At 41.3% G+C, this 16,268-nt stretch overlaps 1 protein-coding gene across 1 annotated transcript; it reads right to left on the minus strand.

Moving 5' to 3' along the window:
- Positions 1-8,693: 8,693 nt before the first annotated feature.
- On the minus strand, positions 8,694-14,029 carry LOC136624634 (beta-crystallin B1-like). Its single transcript, XM_066598594.1, has 5 exons — positions 13,964-14,029; positions 12,616-12,734; positions 12,037-12,169; positions 9,953-10,095; positions 8,694-8,862 (listed from the first exon to the last, which is right to left on the minus strand). The coding sequence occupies exons 1-5, from the start codon at positions 14,027-14,029 to the stop codon at positions 8,694-8,696; spliced, it is 630 nt and encodes a 209-aa protein (XP_066454691.1).
- Between the last annotated feature and the right edge of the window lie 2,239 nt (positions 14,030-16,268).

Consider the following 16,268-nt stretch of genomic DNA (forward strand, 5'->3'; position numbering starts at 1 on the left):
GGGTGCTGGCAGACCATTGCCTTCAATGGAGCCGTCGGCAGCAGTCGCGCACCTGCATACACACGTGTTTTTGCACGTACAGGGCTGCACCCATATGTATGCATCTATGTACGCACAAGCACATGCTCGTGTGAAGCCACCCTTAGCGACGGTGCAGGAAATATAAATATAAAAAAACAGGTGTGCTGCGCATGAGCGCCTGTGTGAGTATGCGGTCATGCGTAGTACAATTTCACTGCCATACGCAGGATCACAACCATGTGAACCCGTCTTTATTATGGTTGTGTCACACATTGCAGCTCAGTCCCTTTCCCTTCAGGGAACCATGGTGCATGCTGAAATGCCCCTGCTTCTTCCTGCTGTTTGGCAGGAACTCGGCAATCAGATCTCCCTCAAAAAGTAGGCCATTCATATTTAACTCCCCAAAAACCCCATTATAAGGTACTGTCTGGTGCTTGAAATTGTAGGCTAGGGTCTCACTGAAATCAACGGGAGCCATGCCTGCAGTTACAAGCGCCGACCACTATACAGAGGTCAGCGCGGAGACTTACGCTCCGAACTCTGTGTATTTGCGGCGCTGGTAGCATGCGCCCGCTCAGCTGATCGGTCAGGGTCCCGAGTGATGTACCTCAGCCAATCAACTATTGATGACCTATCCTGAGGATAGGTCATCAATAGTATTTTCCACGAAAAAACCCTTTAAAGACAAACACAATCTAACTAATCTAGTACTATTCATATCTTTTATTGAGCACATTGAGGAAATATCTATAGTACAGAAAGAAAAAGTAAGTGAACCTTAGTGTTAATGAGTTTTCTAAGGGCTAATTGGCAAAACGTGTTTCAAATAAGGAAATAAGATTGGATATGTGGGTTTTAAAGGTGCTTTACCTATTAAATAAAGGAACACAAATCCTGGTTACTGCTAAATCTGTTCCTCTCAAGAAAGATTGGTAGGATTCCATTCACACGTGTTCTTGCCTTTGCTGTGGATTTTTTTAAATAAAAGACATGAATGGTACAACCGCTTGTGTGTTATTTGTTTAGTTACATTGGCCCTTATTTTTGAAGATTGGCGTATATTGCACCAATTTTTTTAGAACTCGACAAGCTTAAATTGCACTAAATTTACAAAAGTCAATCACAGAAAATGGCCAAATACTTACTGACTAAGGAGGGCAGATAGCTGCATCCCCTCAGCATGCAGGTAGCAAACTACCAACTGAGGGAGCTAATTACACCTGTGAGGGACACCGATGAGACAGCCACTCACACAGCCTCTTAATATAGAGGAAGGTAGCTGCTTGGTGTATACTCCCACACAGAGTAGATACAAAGTGGCAGACCTTCTGATACATGTCGTCCACCTTGCAGACCAGCAACCAATTAACCCTTTCCAGTCCACTGTCTGACCTGTGAAGACATTATGGTTTAAGGTTGTACAGTTCCGATGTTAGAAGACATCCGTCGGGGTTCTCTTACTGTATATTGCCAGCCTCTCTGCTGTCAGAGCCTATCCAACGTGTCACCTCATGCAGTACTGGCTTTAGCTAGCATATAGTGCCATTGTATAACGGCAGAAAAAGAGTAAGCCCCCTAGGAAAACCAGGATATAAATTGGATTGGAAAGGGTTAATGACGCCATAATAATACGGCGGGTTGCCCTGCACCTCAAAAAGTGAATCACATTGGTACTGCCACCCTGGGATCCCCACTGGTGTTTTAAAGCCCCACTGCATGTGAATAATAGATAATAAATGCAAGGCATTAGTTGGATTTTGGCTAAGATACATCAGCTCACTAACCACTTCACGGTTCCTTACTTGTAGTGGGTCCCTACACTAATATACACACGTATCTTGGCCAAAATCCAACTAATGCCTTGCATTTATTATTAGTCTCTTTCGTTGTCTGTCTCTCTCTGTCTGTTTCTGTCTCTGTATCTCTCTGTCTCTCTGTCTGTCTCTTTCATTCTCTTTCTGTCTTTCTATCTGTCTCTCACTCTCTCTTTCTGTCTCTATTGCTGTCTCTCTATCGCTTTCTCTGGGTCTCTATCACTTTCTCTGGGTCTCTCTTGCTTTCTGTGGGTCTTTCTATTGCTCTCTCTGTCTGTCTAGCATTCTTGTTCTGTCTGTCTATCGCTTTCGTTCTATCTGTCTATCGCTCTTTCTCTGTCTGTTTTTCTCTGTCTCTCTATTGCTATCTCTCTCTATTTGTCTCTCTATCACTCTCTCTCTGTCTCTCTATACTCTCTCTCTTTCTCTGTCTCTCTATTGCTCTCTCTCTCTGTCTCTCCATTGCTATCTCTGTTTCTATATCATTCTCTCTTTCTGTCTGTTTATTTATTGCTCTCTCTATCTGTCTGTCTATTGCTGTCTCTGCCTGTCTCTCTATTACTCTCTCTATCTGTCTCTCTACGCTCTCTTTCTGTTTCGCTGTCTATCGTTCTCTCTTTCTGTCTGTCTCTCTATTGCTCTCTCTGTTTCTCTATCAGTCTTCTTCTGTCTGTTTCTCTATCGCTCTCTCTCTCTGTGTCTCACTATCTCTAGAGATGAGCGAGCGTACTCGGCCACGCCCCTTTTTCGCCCGAGTACCGCGATTTTCGAGTACTTCTGTACTCGGGCGAAAAGATTCGGGGGGCGCCGCGGGTGAGTGGGGGGTTGCAGCGGGGAGTGGGGGGGAGAAGGAGAGAGAGAGGGCTCCCCCCTGTTCCCCGCTGCTACCCCCCATGCCACCACGCCTCCCCCCGCCCCCCGGCACCCCCCGAATCTTTTCACCCGAGTACTGAAGTACTCGAAAATCGCGGTGCTTGATCGAGTAATTACTCGAAACGAGTACGTTCGCTCATCTCTATCTCTCTTTCTGTCTAGCGCTCTCTGTCTCTATCACTTTCTCTCTGTGTTGCTATCGCTCTTTCTCTCACTCTCTATCGCTCTCTCTGTCTCTATCACTCTCTCTCTTATTAAAGTGGGGTGCCCAAAACTGGGCACAGTATTCCAGATAAGGTCTGACTAAGGAAGAGTAGAGGGGAATAATTACCTCACATGATCTAGACTCTATGCTTCTCTTAATACATCCCAGAATTGTGTTTGCCTTTTTGGCTGCTGCATCACATTGTTGACACATGTTCAGTCTATGATCTGTTAGTATACTAAAGTCTTTTTTACATGTGCTGCTGCTTAGCCCAATTCCACCCATTCTGTATGTGTTTTTTTTTCTCATTTTTCTTGCCCAGATGTAGGACTTTGCATTTCTCCTTGTTAAATACCATTCTGTTAGTCGCCGCCCACAATTACTAATATAAACTTATTACAAGTTCAGTGGCGATCTCATAGATCGTAAAGCACTGTCCCCTTGTCTTTGAAACGTTCTCCATGGACTGTGATGCTATGTGAAGCGCTGAGCAGGGAGAGTTTACATGGTTGGAAGTCCACAATAACGAAAAATAAACAAATAATAATAAGGGCCACTTGTCTTCTTTTTCTTGCATTTTGTACAGTGTCACACCCTTGCTTTTTTTGAACCTGCCATAGACTTTCATCACAGTTTAGCTGCGTAAAATGCAGAAAGATAGGGTAGATCCTATCTTTTCGTACGCGTAGGAAATGCGCAGAAAAACATGCACAAACACATTCGTCTGTTTAAGCCCTAAACAGGCTGCCTGAAAACGGACGTGTGATAATGACCTCTCCAACTCGGTTGCTCAGGCAAACAAGAATTGTGAGATTCTCAGCCTGTGTAAAAGGGCCATAAAACCGGTGTTTTACAACAGCGAAAGATACAATAAATGTAAGAAGAGGCACAAGCCTATATTTGACACATTTTAGGCCAGCCGTGTGCCACTTTCTGAAATATGCAAAATATAAAATCTGCAGTAAATGTTCATAAAATAATTTATGCCAGTTTCTTTTGTAAATGATAGTGAGTTTCACGGGCCCCACCAAGTCCTATCCACTTTTTTACAAAAGTGTCAAGGGCGTGTAAAAAGCAGAAAAATCTCAAATTATTGCATAAGTAGGACTTGCACAAAAATGTGTGACTTTTTAACACGATAATTCTGGAATCAATGCTTTTATGAATTCTTCCTGATAATTACTTACATTGTGGCCCAAAACAAAGGTTTCCCTACTGCTACCAAAATATTTAGGTGCTCCTCAAAAGTGCTCTGCAAGAAGACCTGGTGGAGATAAAGTTTCCCTTTAGGCCTTATTCATACAAGCGTTTTTAAGTGGCTATTTAGCCACATTTATACATCGGCCCAAATCGTGACCATGTGAAGCATTGGTTTCCAATGTATTCATTCAGATTAGTCCAAGAAGAAATAGGACTTGCGCGACCAAAATCAATGACCGAATTTATGCTCTGCCGGAAAAGACGGGTCTTGCCCTATGTTTCAATATACGCTGGCAGCTTCTATAGACTCCTATGGGAGCTGCAAAAAAAGGGAGTGGGAGGGAGTTTAGCAATGTCTGGCACTGCACAAAGCTTACAAGTGCCTCTATTTAGGCCTTAGAAGTCATTCAGAGGATTAATGCTGACTGAGGGATTTCTGGGCTGTGACGTATTTTTTCACTAATACGTTGCACCCGGCTGTGTGTATGGATGAGAAAAAGACATTTTGGTCACAACTCGGTTTTTCTTCAGTCATGCAATTTTCTGGGGCGTGCGGGCGACCGTAAAACTCATACACTCATGTGAATAAGGCCTTAAGGAAAGCACCAACTTAGAGTAGGAAGTAAGCCATGCAATTCTCCCGGGAAAAAGAATATGCAAATATGAGATGGAAAAGTACAGATGTAGCAACGTTTAACTTGAGACATAATGCATTAGGATAACTTTCTGTGTAACAGTTTGTTTACACTTTCAATCGGTTTATAATGGGTTCTATTGTGTTAAGATAACAATAGGTTTTTTATGACTTAAATAAATAAATGTGATGCAGAGTGCTAAGGCAGCAGAAATGCAGTCCTAAGCTCTTGCTCATGACCTGAAGGTTGCACGTTTGATCCCCGCGTGATTCAGGTAGTCAGCTCAAGGTTGACTCAACCTTCCAACCTTCCGAGGTCGGTAAAATGAGTACCCAGCTTAGTGGGAGCTAATAAATTAATTATTTGAAAGTGCTGTGGAATTAGTTGGCGCTATACAAATAACAAGATTTTTTTCTTTAATGACCTTAAGGCTATGTACACCTTTGTACTCTTTTTTTTCTTTTAATCAATGTGTTTTAGGAAATCAAGACTTTATAGTTAGTTTTAATAAAAAAAATTCTGATTGATTTCTGTGCTTATATTGTTTTCCAAGGCACTGCAGACTGCAGGATTGAAATCATAGCAAATTCTATCATTCAGAGTAAACTGACAACTCGTTTCCCAGCCTGCTCCTCTGTTGTAAACATGCATTCACTGCCTTTCTACTAACCTATTACTAAAGGGTTGTATGAAGGTTGTGCTAGGGAATGGTGGAGGAGATCAGGAGTACAGAGAGAAGAGAAAGCAAATATTACAGAGGGCAGTGAAGGGGAATAAGAACTGGAGCTACTCAGACAGAGGATGATAAAGAGAGATAGCTGTGTAATATTGAGTGGGTGTAGTTATGCTTCACAGCCTCTGAAAGAGGAGAGAGGAATAGGAGCTGAGCTTGTGTGCATTCATGAGGGAAACAAGTTGGTCAGTGCTGGGGATGCCCCCAGCCAGAAACCTGAATGTAGGAAAGCTTCATCTAAGTATGAGGCTTTCGAAATGCATTAGAAGGAAAACTCAATGTTAAAAAAAAACAAAAAACAGATAAGTTCATGATTTTTTTCTGCAAGGGCTTAGTAAGATTTGTGTGTAAAATAAGATAACTTGCAGACATTTATCACAGCCCAGTTAAAAAAGTGCTCTTAAAGTTTATTCTTACCGCCTCATCCAGGCTCCCGCTATACCGTCCTAGTACTATGAGCAGTCAACAAGCAGCTCCTGAAAGTAACCCGCTTCTTCAGTGCCTAAAATCAGCACAGAATGAATTTCTGCTTTTCAGAAATAATCTGTTACAGAACCCAAGTGTAATGTGTGCAGATGTTTCATTGTATAGTAACGGTGTTGTGCTAGCTCTTCAGAGATGCTTTTAGCAGTTGTCTGGTTTAGAAAGCTCATTTTTAAATTGATTATAGGTAAATTTAATGCACATATTTGGATGTTTCACAGCAGATTACAGCTGATCGCTGGGGCTTCACAGGAGTAAGACAATTTTTGATCTGTTTATTTTTGGGGACTGCTCTAATGAAAAGGGATTATAAAAAAACCTGACAACCCCTTTAAAGGAAAGCTACATTTTGAAGCTGTATATATGTACTTATGAGCTATTCCATGATAATATTGACCAGAATGTTATCAGAATATCCACCTTTAATTGCAGAAATAAATCCAGGACCAATCTGTAGGGAGGGCAAATGAGATCAGTAACCTGCGGCCTGTGCCAACTCTAATAATAAGCCTGTATGGGTCTAGGGGAATCAAAATTTAAAATGGACTGACAGTTGAAGTATCTTGTTACAATGGAACCTGTCAGGGGGTAGTGTCACGTCTGGATCAACTAGTCTGCATAACCGATCTTGATACGTTTTGTATACAAGGACAATGTAAAACTGGTGACTGGTAATACTGGTCTTTTCAGACTTGTAATAGACTAGGTGATAGCATTCTTTCAGTTAGTATCCTGCAGGAGCTCTCAGCAAAAGCTTGGAGAACAAAGCAGCTCCTGCTATTCTTAGCACTTTGAGCTCAGCAGGATACCAGCTGAGAGCTCCAAGAACAAAGCAGCTGTTTGAATATACAAAGCAGCTGCTGTTCTCAGAGTTATCAGTGGTGTCCCGCTCCGCCTGCATTTAACTCTTAAGTAGCTAAATAGCTACTTAAGAGTTATGCAAAGATGATCGTTTAAAGCTGTCACTCAAACTGTCGTTTGAATGATTTTTGAGTGATGATCATCTTTCAGTGTAGATGGACCTTTACTTTTATCCATGGAAAGGATGTTTTTTTTATCTTCACAAAAAAGTTGTCCACAATAGCCAAGAGGATTGTAGCTGTAATATGCTGATGTGAGTGCAAATATCATGACAGCCGCCTGCATTTACTGAATATGTCCTTTTACACAGGAAGACTGTCAGGCACTTAAGCGCCTGATAGTAGTCCTAGCGATAATCACTCCTGTCCTTTCACACAGGAGCAGGGATTGCTCAATGAATGGAGGCAGAGCGAGTCGCAGATCGCTTCCACCTGCCTCTTCACAGGCAGTCATTCATGGGCCGATCATAATTTGATTTTTATGCCTGAAATTGAATGAAGAGCGATAAGTGAACGAATTATCATTCGTCATTCAGTCACCGGCAGCATTTACACTGGATGATTATCCCGCGATAATCTGACTGATAATCGTTTCATGTAAAAGGACCCTACGACTAGTTGTGTTCGCACCGATTTAAGTAAAGGATGCAGTTGAAGTGATTTGTGCCATAGTAAAAGGTGAGCACTAAATTTTGCACAGTTCTAAACTTCCGGATAATAATATTAAACGTATACCTCTTACGAACAGACAAGGATGTGTGCAAAAATTTGCCAATTTCTTCTTATTCAAAATACTAAGTCTGGGCCAGTTATGGCTTTTTTGAAACCCACACACACTTTTCTTGTCACTTGCCAAACTTGTGGAGCAAAGAGACACATTTTAGCTCTGAAATGTTGCACATTATCACTTACCAAAACTCCATTTTAATAACCATTGAATCCTCCATTGAAGCCAATTATCCGTAAATTCAATCCGACGCCATATAAATAACCACCACTATCAGCCGCGTTTCTTACAGATCTTTTTTTTATTTCTGTTAAACTGCAAAGAGTTTGATGAAAAGAAACACTGAACACGTTCATTCTGTGCATTTGTTTGCTGAGGTTTTTGTGTAGTAAAGACAAGACTTGTTTCTCCCTGAGAAGGATGACAGTGCCCGTATGTTCCCACCCTGAATACAAGCAGATATTCTGGATATTTTATATTATTGGGGAGAGAGAGGGCCTGTTGCACTATTTCATTTGTCCGTAGTCTGGGGTTTAAAGAAATAATCTCTTTTTATAATGCAGGGGACTCTAGGGTTATGCTAGCATAAACACAATTTCTCCTTTCTTAGCATATCTCTATGTTCCCTTATTTTTAGCAGTCACTAGATATGGTCATGGGTGGTTGTACTGACCCAAATATCCATAAAAACCCATGGCACCGAGTCTTACATTGTGGCTATGTATGAGTTTAGTGACTAGCATGTTACCAGCTCGCAGAAATCCAGGACACAGAAGAAAAGTTGGTACGTTCAACATCCCCACTTTTCCCCTTCGATGCCTCCATGTAGATAGAAGACAAGCCAGTTGAGATACCGAACTACCCCCTTGTATACAGTAGAAGTAGCAGTAGCAAAAAACTGGTTGAGTAGCAGCTGAGAGATTTTGAAGATTTGTAGACCTGAGATGTTCTGCTATTGATGGCATCTAAACTCTTACAAAGCCCTGAAAATACCCTCAATAAATAAATGACCTTGTAGACAAACGGATAACATAACAGTCGTCTCTCTCTCTCCAATAAACAGAGAATGGTTCATAAATTAAAAAGAAACAAGTCCCTTTTGTTCTGTCAGTCAGGTTACATGTCTTATTCTCAACGCCTCCTTAGTTTCCAACTTCAAAATTTCCTCTCTTGTACCACTGCATATCCTTTACTCGGCGGACAGACTGAATCAGGGGCTGGTTGGCTCCCCAGTTGTTCCAGTGCTTGTATGGTCCAAATTCCATTAAGTATTGAAAACCTCTGTAACCAGGATATTGGTATCCAACCCATCTAGATAAACACATTGAAAAATCGATTGTTAGATGCATTCCAAAATTACTATATAGGAGCTTTGCTGTGTTACTTCCAATATAAAGAATAGAAGGTCTGTCCAGAGACTAAAATGTCCCATAAAAGTTTGTGTTGAATCCCGCCAATCTACTACAGATGTCTGGTCCTAAGGATAGGCTATCAAGAGTTTATACTGAAAATTATGATTGATTTATTTTAATGTACAACAAACACCATGCTTTTTCTTAATAATAAACTAATACTTTAAAATGTGATTGTTCTCAGTAAGAGAAACCAAGTAATCTTGTAGATATGATACCTTTTAATGGCTAACAAAAACACATGATGTTATAGCGAGCTTTCGAACTTCTTAGGGTCCTTCCTCAGGCATAATGGAACAGATCAACAGACATGCTAACATTAAAACATATACACATGGCGGCTGGCAAGGGTCCATGGTGTGGTGGTGATCTTTTCGGCCTCTCAGGGTCCTTTCTCAGGTTTAAGCCAGTGGGAGGACCCTGAGATGTTCTTGGGCTCACTATTGCATCATGTGTTTTTGTTGACCATTAAAGGGTATCATGTCTGCAGGGTTGCTTGGTTTCTCTTACTGAAAACAATCACACTTTGCTCTACTGGCTAACACAGTACCAAACCTTTTTTTGCTTTACCTAATTATTTACGTTTTTGCTCATCCCTCCCTGGTATGTATCTAACTGCTATTAAACACAAAACATCTGTGCCCTCTTACGCTATCTCTAAGAATTTATCTAAGTGCAAATTCAGTTCACCATGTCTGTGCCCTCCCATGTCATCATGTGTATATGTTTTAATATATATACGTCTGTCGATCTATTCCATTAAGCCTGAGGAAGGACCCTGAGATGTTCGAAAGCTCGCTATAACATAATTTTTTTTTGTTAGCCATTAAAAGATATCATACCTACAAGATTACTTGGTTTCTCTGGCCAAGAACAATCACACTTTGCTCTACTGGCCAACACGGGACTAAACTTTTTTCGTTTTAAATAATACTTTAGTTACATATACTTCTGTATGTGTTTTAGCTAGTCCATCTCCAAACACTTACGTTCCTCCAAGGACCTGGACACTAGCGACTCTATCCTGGAATCCATAGGACCACAAACTGGGAATATCTTCATCACAGACTTCCATCTTCCTGCCCTCAAAGTTGATACATTCAAAAAGGCAGATTTTATAGTCCTGAGTGTCCTGTAATGTAAGAAATTGTCATGTTAAATAAGGTTGAATGATTTAGATTCTGAAGACTTTGTAGTTTATGGTTCTTCAAGATTTAATGAAGAGCTCACCACCACTTACCTGCAGAAGCCACATGAAGATGCTGGGCTGTAGCACAACAGCATGGAAAAAAAGAGCTCCAACAGCTTCAGCTTGGGGTAACATTCTAGGCTTTAGTGAACATCCGTATGCACAGAACAGTAGGATGAAACTGACACATTTCAGAGCATGTTAGTGTCCTTACAGTTATTCGGTAAGCTATGAGTAAGGATTAGAGATGAGCGAGCATACTCGCTAAGGCAAACCACTCGAGCGAGTAGTGCCTTATTCGAGTACCTGCCCGCTCGTCTCTAAAGATTCGGCTGCCGATGCGGATGAGTGGTGAGTTGTGGGAGTGAGCAGGGGGGAGAGAGTGAGAGAGAGATCTCCCCTCTGTTCCTCCCCGCTCTCCCCCTGCCGCTCCCCGCCCCTCTGCCGGCAGCCGAATCTTTAGAGACGAGTGGGCAGGTACTCGAATAAGGCACTACTCGCTCGAGTAGTTTGCCTTAGCAAGTATGCTCGCTCATCTCTAGTAAGGATCCCTATATAGTTTGACACATGTTAGACTTTTATTCCAAGATGAAGCCGCTGGATCCTCTTCTTCTTACACATTCTTTATGATTTAATTTGCTTTAGACTATCAGGTTTGGTACAGAGCCATAAAGGATTAAAGGGGTTTTCCCATGATGGTATGTGATGGTATATCACTAGGATACTGTGGCTGTCCAGAATCAGGAAAACATGACTGCTTTCTTCTAAAAACAGCACCACACCTTGTCACAGTTTGTATGAGGTACTGCAGCCGAGTCCCATCTGCTTCATTGGAGCTACAATACCAGACATAACTGCAATCGACAAGCATGGCACTGGTGTTGGAAGATAGCTGCCAAGGTTTTGTGACCTTAGACAACCCCTTTAAAAAATTCTCCATTGAATAAGAGAAAAAAACATAACCTAATAATGATCCAAATCTGCCCCCCATCTAAAACTATTATATAAAAAAACTATTGCAGGTCATTTACTAAGTTGTATGAAAGTTATCATTTAACTATAAAGTAATCAATTGCAACGACTCAATTTTCTATGTTTCTTGTATGTACTGTGCCTCCTACTGATGCCAATGTACATAATCCCCCCCCCCCCACACACACACACAGCATGTTGATACAGAGGGGCCATCACTTAATAACAACCATTCTTGCTCCTTATAGATGAGATGGGCAATGTGAATAAAAAGGGGACATACTAGATGTCTATTTTAGCCATGGCATGGAGTGGGCATACTGCGATATATACATGCTTGACCCTTAAATTTGCAAACTCTACATTAAAGGGTTTTACTGGACAAATACTATTGATGGCTTATCCTCATGATAGGTCATCAATAGTTGATCAGCTGGGGTATGCCACTCGGGACCCCGACCGATCAAGTATTGCGGCACATACTGTCACCAGCAAAACACACAGGGTACAGAGCAGGAGCTGACAGCTCCGACCTCTATGTAGTGACCGGCGGTGGTAATTGCGGGCACAGCTATCAATGATTTTAATGGGAGTTGCACCTGTAATTACAAGTGCCGGCCACTACGCAGAGGTAAGAGCCAATTGCTTCTGCTCCGACCTCATTGTATTGTGGCACTGACAACGAGCTACCGAACAGTTGGTCCACCCATCGGGACCCCAGCTGATCAAAAAGGATTACCTATCTCGAGGATAAGTCATCAATAGTATCTACCCAGAAAACCCCTTTAACCAACAATGCTTGCAAGAAAAGGACAATTTTGTAAAAAAAAAAAAATTTAAATCTTGAAGAATATTGACTAGATGATATCTTATTTTCCTTCACAGTGATTTGAATTATAGCTAACCTCTTACCATTTGGACTGGTCTCATTGACATGATCCTATCAGCCCGGAAGCAGTTAGACCAGGAGTCCCAGCGAGGGTATTCTCCTTTCTCCATAATGAACATCTCTCCATTGAAATCTTTCTGTTCATATGCGACCCAGCTGGGAATATGAACCATATAATGTTATACAATTGACCTTGCGATATTGTATCTATTGATGTATCACCTCAGTTTACTCCAAAATAACAGTGTGCACCTTCATAGGTAACACATGACTGTTCCTCCAGTTTGAGTTCAACATATTTCTGAAGTGACAAATGGGATTTTTCTAAATATATTACTAAGCATTGCTCCCAGTGACAGAGTAAGTAAAAACCTACTGTAATGGTCAGGGGAATGGTAATACCCAGTTGTCATATTATTCATACATTTCCAGGAGGAATAACAGAGGAATAGTACAAATACAGAGGTCTAAGAAAAGTTATTTCATGAAGAGTACAATTATTTACTAAAACAAACATATCAGAAGAGCTGACTGATCCTGTATGCAATTGTCTGACATAACCTTTCACTATAAGCCACTTTAAAAAAAAAGGCTAAACTTACGGTCCACATTCAACTCGAATGGACTTCACCTGGTCGAAACCTCGGTCACACAAGTTTCTGCACTCGTTGTTAAATTCCACTCTGCGGCCTTGGAAATTTTCGTATTCATAGCAAATCAGCTGTAAATAGCAGTAAGCAAAGTAGAAACGAAAATGTGAGGATATTATGTACTACATTTATTGGCCTCTATACTTCTTCCTAAAACATTTCCCTTTATTTATTTTTGTCCCAAACGGGGCACTAGGTCTTATTTTCGGGGGCTGTCTTATTATACTTACTTAGCAGGCTCAGTCCGGGTCCCTCCTGCTGCACTCTGGAGCTTTGACACGCCAAGCCGCGGCATTGATTGGCCAATTCATAAATCCTGCCTCCACAACACAATGGCTGTGATTGGTTCTTCGACCGCTGTGCAGCCAAGAAATGCAGCGCTCGATGAACCAATCACAGAGTTCGCATTGATTCATCGAGTGCCGCATTGACTAGCTGAGCAGCGCCATCGCTTCCTAGAGGTGGGATTTATGATTTCCGTAACTAGGAAGTGATCTTCGTTGGGTGAATGAAGACTGCAGGAGGACCTCGACCGAGCTTGCTAATTCAGTATTCCTTTTATTTTTTTATGTAATACAGCTAGGGCTTATTTTGGGGGTAGGTCTTATATTTCAAGCCTCCCTAAAAATCAGGGTAGGACTTATTTTCAGGGTAGGTCTTATTTTGGGGGAAACAGGGTATATAGTATAATTAATGAGTTTATAATTTAATTAGTTATTTAGAACAAGTTGAATACAGCTGTCAGTAATATCTATTCTGTAGTAATAGAGTCATATGGTGGGTTAGGGATGGGGCGATTGCCTCTCATATATATTGATAGTATACCAAATTAATATACATCAGGTTTTTTAAAGCAACCCTCTGGTTTCAGGACAAAAATTCTACCTAGAACAGGAGGGGGGTAGATTACTTGCAGTTGTAATTCTCTTCCATCTCTCAAATCTGCTGGTTTCTGATCCCATTTTGTCAGTCCAAAATGGCCAATGCAATGTGAAACTGCCAATGCAATATACCTGCTCTCTGATTGGCTGCTCACTGACCAGCACTGGCCAATCAGAGAGCAGTCACAGTGTGCATCAGATAAGAAAATGCTACAGCCATCTTGTACGACCAAAAACGGGACCCAGACCTAGCAGATAGGAAGGGCAGCAGAGAGGAACAACGGCAGGTAATATACCCCTGTCCTGTTCCAGGTCAGAATTTTGTCAGAGGGTCACTTTAACTAATGTGCTTAAATACTGCAAGAGAATATATTTGCAGCAATTCAATATTATAAATTATAATATATTGTTGCACTTACCCTATAATTCTGCAGACCCAAGGCAGAATGGCTACCAATGCTCCCCTGAGCTCCGGTGTGAGACATCTTGATGAATCTTTAAGAAATCTGCGAAAAATGACACTGTCACAATTTGTAACATCTAATATACATGAGAAAAGTATAAGATCCAGTAACAATAATAATAATATGGCTACGTTAAATTTCATCCTCCATAAGCTGCAGGTTTCTACCTGCAACCATTATGGAGACTAGACAATTAGACTTCCATGTGGGTTTAGGCCAACTGTTTACAAGGCATGAGATCGAGAAGCAGGTTTTCTTCATCAGACAAGAATACATTAAAAGTATTAATTTAGATTGAAAGTGTTGGTATGGTGGTTTTACACCTGTGCTCGGGGTTCCACTTTCCTGCTCCATTACGGGGTCAGGTAAGGGGAATCCCCACGGGTGGACGGCTCTGTGTCTGGGTGGAAGCTAACAGCACTGGACGGACCCCATTGACTATAATGGGGTCTGTCCGCCTTCCGCCAGGTGCCCAGCTTTTGGGCGGAAGAAAAAGTGCTGTTATGGAACTTGCAACTGGAAGCAAGCACTGATGTGAAGCTCTGTGCAGGGCTGTGAAGTATGTTGGTGCCATATAAGCAACAGGAAAAAGATAAATAGCAGCGGATGGACTGTGAAAGGATCTGGATAATAAGATTTGGGATTTCCCAGCTACCTCTCATGTATTTTCGAATGCAATGGTAATTGCAGACCCAGCTTTCATCAAAATCAAAAACAGCCTCGCATGCAATAACAAGTGCCAGCCACTACCCGGGTCGGAGCTAACTGCTTCCACTCTATACCCATGTGTATTGTGGTGCTGACAGCACCCGATCAGCTGATTATGGTATGTTGGCGCAACTCTCCGGTGAAGGTTGTGAGGCGATAGGATGAAATATCCAATGTCTCCTTCATTTAGTGAATTAAAAGCCAACAATAAATACATATTTCGGGGTAGACCACCTCATCAGGCATGCCAGGGGGTACATCACTACTGAGAGTAGAGAGGTAAGTATCCAACCGTCTGGTGATACAAGAAGTGGGTCACTCAAGGCTGTAACACTGGAGCAGAAGCGGAAGTGCAATTAAGCTGTGCTATTCGTTCAGTTTGAAAAATGGAAATGATGCAGAATGGAAACAAGTGGAAATAAACTTTTTTTTTTCTTTAAACCATTGAAATCAATGGAATAAAATGGAAACATTTAAGTCTGCTTTTATCTCCGTTTTTCTGCTCCTCAAACGGAAGAGAGAAATGGAAATAGTTAACAGTGTAAATAAGCCTTTGCTCTGACTAATAGAATCTGCTAACACCTTAGTCCTCTGGTCTGCAGTACCTTGGAAAACAATACCAGCATAAAAATCAAATAATCAGAAATTTTTATTGAAAACCAATTATAAAAAGTCTTCATTTGCAAAAACACATTGACTAACTTGCAACAAGTTTTCATCACTGGGATTAAGGTATTGAGATTTGCACTAATCGATAGAACAAAGGGGTACAAGTGCTGATCACACCTTCAGCACCTGTTGGCACTTTTCAGCTCTTGAAAGGACTGAAGCAAATACATAGCAAGGTATAGCACCCGTATATAGTTCCCAGAGGAACGAAAAAGCCAACAGGAGTGAAGGGCACAGGCTGAGCAGACTTGTACTCATTTGTATTGACAATTAGTGGGATTCTCAGTACATTAACCACTGCCAATCAAAAGTTCCGACAAGTCTACAAAGTGTCAGATGTTTTATGTCACAGTGACCCTGGAGTGTACAGTAATGCAGTTATAGTAATGGAAGCTCTATAGGAAAGTCAATGTCAGCTATATATATTTACATCACACTAGATATCACCGCAGATATCCTCGGTGCCACAGGGTCTGCAGTGATCAGTGTGATATTTGTATACCTCTCTACTTTTTGGATGATCTAAGAGGGACATTTATGCTTCATTGTGTTACATATTCATTTCTCCATCCACATCTATATACTTCAATCTTAATTTAAATATTAGCACATAAATCACCAGAATATAGAATTTTTGATGAACCAAATTGAACCACATGATGGAATTATATGCAAATCGAGGTCTCAGATACAGTTAGGAACCATACAGATAGCTTATGGAGCAATATGGCAAGTATATTAAAGCAAATCTAAAGTCAAAAAGAGGAACAATTAGGGGCCAAAGAGGGACAGAAGGACTCGGGTCAAAAACAGGGACTGTCCCAATAAAGAGGGACACTTGGGAGGTCTGCTTTTGTGCATTTCGGATATATACTGCTTCCTT

This window comes from Eleutherodactylus coqui, chromosome 4 (genome assembly GCF_035609145.1).
Source record: "Eleutherodactylus coqui strain aEleCoq1 chromosome 4, aEleCoq1.hap1, whole genome shotgun sequence".
Classification (NCBI taxonomy): domain Eukaryota; kingdom Metazoa; phylum Chordata; class Amphibia; order Anura; family Eleutherodactylidae; genus Eleutherodactylus; species Eleutherodactylus coqui.

What these genes read in the sequence shown, in the direction of transcription:
- LOC136624634 (XM_066598594.1), bottom strand. Translation starts at nt 14,029, where the DNA reads ATGTCTCACACCGGAGCTCAGGGGAGCATTGGTAGCCATTCTGCCTTG. An exon ending in TGGGTCTGCAGAATTATAGG is followed by an intron (nt 12,735 to 13,963) that starts GTAAGTGCAACA and finishes TGCTATTTACAG; the next exon opens with CTGATTTGCTATGAATACGA. An exon ending in CAATGAGACCAGTCCAAATG is followed by an intron (nt 10,096 to 12,036) that starts GTAAGAGGTTAG and finishes CTTACATTACAG; the next exon opens with GACACTCAGGACTATAAAAT.